Raw genomic sequence first — 3,034 nt, forward strand, 5'->3', positions numbered from 1 at the left:
AACTGCTGGGTGAGGCGTCTGTAGTGAGGTAACACTTGGTTCTCAGGGAGGTACAGAGCCAGTTCCAAAGCCACGAGCACCGTGAACTCAAAGCCAATGAGGTCTTTCCTGTTGAACCGGAACCTTTCCTCCAGCTTCTGCAGTGAGGGAAACAAAGGGTGAGTGGGTTAACTCCATCTGTGTCCCCGTCTAAGGCCCAGTGCCCGCTGTGCACACCTCACACTCACGTCAATAAGCTGCTTCACTTCACTCTTGCGGAGGTCACTGCTGATCTTGGCAGCCAACAGAACACAAGCTCCAGCACACAGTTTGCGGTTCTGTTTGTTGAGCTTGCCCTGCAGTACGAGCTTCTCAAAGTACACATATGCCATGGACACGGTCACAGGCTCCAAGCTGCACTCTTCAGAAAGGTTCCGCATCTCCCGTTTTAAACTGTGGGTGGGATGGGAGCCATGACCCTGGGGCGAATCCATGTCATGAGACAACAGCCACCCTTCCATGGCTATGCCATGTTCTGTGGGCTGTCAGCACATATGGAAAAAGCCCAGAGCCAGGTTAGGTGGCTGGGAAGGGGTATCTGCCTAGCCCTCNCTTACCTCCTAATTTTGCTCAATGTCAGTTTGATATGAGGGAACTTCTCCCTGAAGGTCTCGTTCATATCCTTCTTGAGGTCTGCAGGTTTCACATACTCTATAACGGTGGTCTATAACAGAGCAGAGGTAAGTGGGCCAAGGTGCTTGGGAATGGATGCCCTGCAGCCTGGAGGTACACACATGAGCATGGGGGGCTTCGAAGAGGGTAACATGGCTCAGTCTGTCCATCCTCTGGATAGGCCCAGCCTGCCAGGCATTCAGAGCTGACTGCAGGATATGTCCACCATGGCTGGCTATCCTGCTTGGGCACACTGCCCTTGGCTACAATATAGCCTACTGATACAGGAATCCCTTCCCACTACCTGTTGGTGCTGGGTAGGGACAAGGCACCCTGAAATGGCTGTTCTGAGTCTCTGGTGTGGAGGGGTGCTCATTCAGTGTATTACCTGAACCTTGAACTATGTTAGGGTTATGAACTCACCATGTATGAAGCAAAGATGAGTACACGCTTATGTTTTCCACACGGCCACTGTGGGTCGTCCAGGAGGTTGGGATTGTATTCCACTGCATCTCCCCCGTCGCTTCCTGTAGGCAGAGGCAGCCACTGACAGCCTAGATCCTGATCAGAACCCACACCTCCCCTCTCCCATTCCAGCTAATGAAGAGGCATGAGGGCAAGGCTCAGGTCTGAGAGGGGCTCCAGGTCACAGGCCAGCTAGGGCTTAGGTCCAAGAAGTGATGTCTGGACAGAGCCTGCCCCCTTCCCTTCTCACACTGACCCTCTCTTCTGCCTGACTCAGGCAGAGCCTAGGGCCACATTATCTGGAGTCCTTTCCTCTGAGAAGCCTCGGTGCAGAGGCATGAGTGTGGCTTATACTGCTGTCTGGCCCATCGCTGTGCCTAGCCCAGACCTTGGCTACCTAGTTCTGTGCCAGCTGGTGTTGACTTGGTAGGCACAGGTTTGTGTCTTGAACCTGGTGGAGCCCTGGGGATGCTGGGCCGAGGCTGGGGCAGCAAGCCATGGCTGTCATTCTTGTGTATGACCAGAGCGTTAGTAGGGTACAGGAACTTTGCATAAGACACGACCTGGAAAAGCAATCACATTAGCTCAGTTCTGCTTCCCAGGCCAGAAAGTACAACCAAGTTCTGCTTCCCTCTGCCCTCCAGTGAGGAGCCTGAAGCCATGCTGCTACCCAGTTGGAGTGGGTACAAGGTCAGAGCACTAGCTTCCATGCCTAATCTGTGGTCTGTGGTCAGGCTAGTCTCCATCTTGGAAGACCCTTGGCCTACTTACTGGTCCAGAAGCAAGACTCTATGTGGAGAACCCAGGGGAGCAGTTGGGTTACCCACAGCTAGCAGTGGCCATGTATGGTGTACTNTTAGGCACTTTCTCTGGGTGGCATGAGCCAGCTAGTGACAGGTGTAACAGGGTGTGGCTTGCTCCCAATACTGTGCCTTAATGTGCAGCACCTGTCTGCCTAACTCTGCTAGCCAATGGCTGGCCACAGGGCTCTTGCCTTTCCATCTGCTCCCAGCTCAACGCCTTCCAATTCAAAGACCATCTCAGAAGAAACAGAAACGCCGCCGGATGGGTGCCTCTGCTTCTGGCTGTCCACCCTCAGGTCACTGCAATGTATATGAGAGGGAGGGCTGTAGTCCCTCTGCCTGTGGTCAGTGGGTGGGTGCTCAGCCCACCAGGAATCCACCCACACAGAGTGCTCCTGCTACAAAGTCCTCAACACAGGAGAAGGGGNCGGGCATGACCTTGGAGGTACNTGACAGAAGGTTTAACCTGAGGGCAGCCTGTATCTTACTCCTGCCTTGTGGATGACAGGATAGATGTCATCTGTCATAGCACCTGGGAGCCACCACTCTGGAACATCCCTTAAAACTTACCAGACTTTGGCTTAAATTCGCTTCCCAGGTGCCTCAGTCCCTTCACCTGCAGTCACACAGTTCAGCAGCTGGCCTGGGATCCTGAGAACTGGCTATCTCCCACTCTGGACAGGAGGTTTCTCTGTGCCGACTATTGTTCTGTGGGGTCACACACAACACTGCCCCGCCCAAACAGCTGTTTCCTTCTTCCCTGAATTACACTCAGGACACAATTGCCTGGGCTGGTCGAAAGGTTTTAGGAGCTTATTTGAGAGAGGTTCAGGAATATCTCAGTCAACCTATATATAGCCTACTGATACATAACTGTATATAGCTAACCTATATNTAGCCAACCTATATGTAGCCTGCCTATCTATCCATCCATCTACACACACACCCTGCACACATATAGATAGTCTGGACAGAATCCGTGGCTCTGGGGATAAGAACCTGGAATGCAAGCTCCTGGGCTGTGGAGGGAGATTATATGCTGGCCCCATGAGTCTAAGGCCCCAGCCTACACTCAAGAGCGGGCCACCCGTGCTTAGCAGGACCAGGGCTTACCC

General features: G+C 53.2%; 1 protein-coding gene across 1 annotated transcript in view; it reads right to left on the bottom strand.

The window, feature by feature from the left end:
* The window catches only part of LOC110307729 (CDK5 and ABL1 enzyme substrate 2), a 34,585-nt gene extending 32,092 nt beyond the window's left edge, over nt 1–2,493 (bottom strand). The window contains exons 1-7 of the mRNA XM_021179941.1: nt 2,490–2,493; nt 2,111–2,219; nt 1,514–1,679; nt 1,075–1,178; nt 597–703; nt 228–432; nt 4–137 (exon numbers count right to left, since the gene is read on the bottom strand). Of these exons, the coding sequence (XP_021035600.1) occupies nt 4–137; nt 228–432; nt 597–703; nt 1,075–1,178; nt 1,514–1,679; nt 2,111–2,155 (761 nt within the window). The 5' untranslated portion in view covers nt 2,156–2,219; nt 2,490–2,493. The remainder of the gene's footprint in view (nt 1–3; nt 138–227; nt 433–596; nt 704–1,074; nt 1,179–1,513; nt 1,680–2,110; nt 2,220–2,489) is intronic.
* Between the last annotated feature and the right edge of the window lie 541 nt (nt 2,494–3,034).

Source organism: Mus caroli, chromosome 2, assembly GCF_900094665.2.
Source record: "Mus caroli chromosome 2, CAROLI_EIJ_v1.1, whole genome shotgun sequence".
Taxonomy (NCBI): Eukaryota; Metazoa; Chordata; class Mammalia; order Rodentia; family Muridae; genus Mus; species Mus caroli.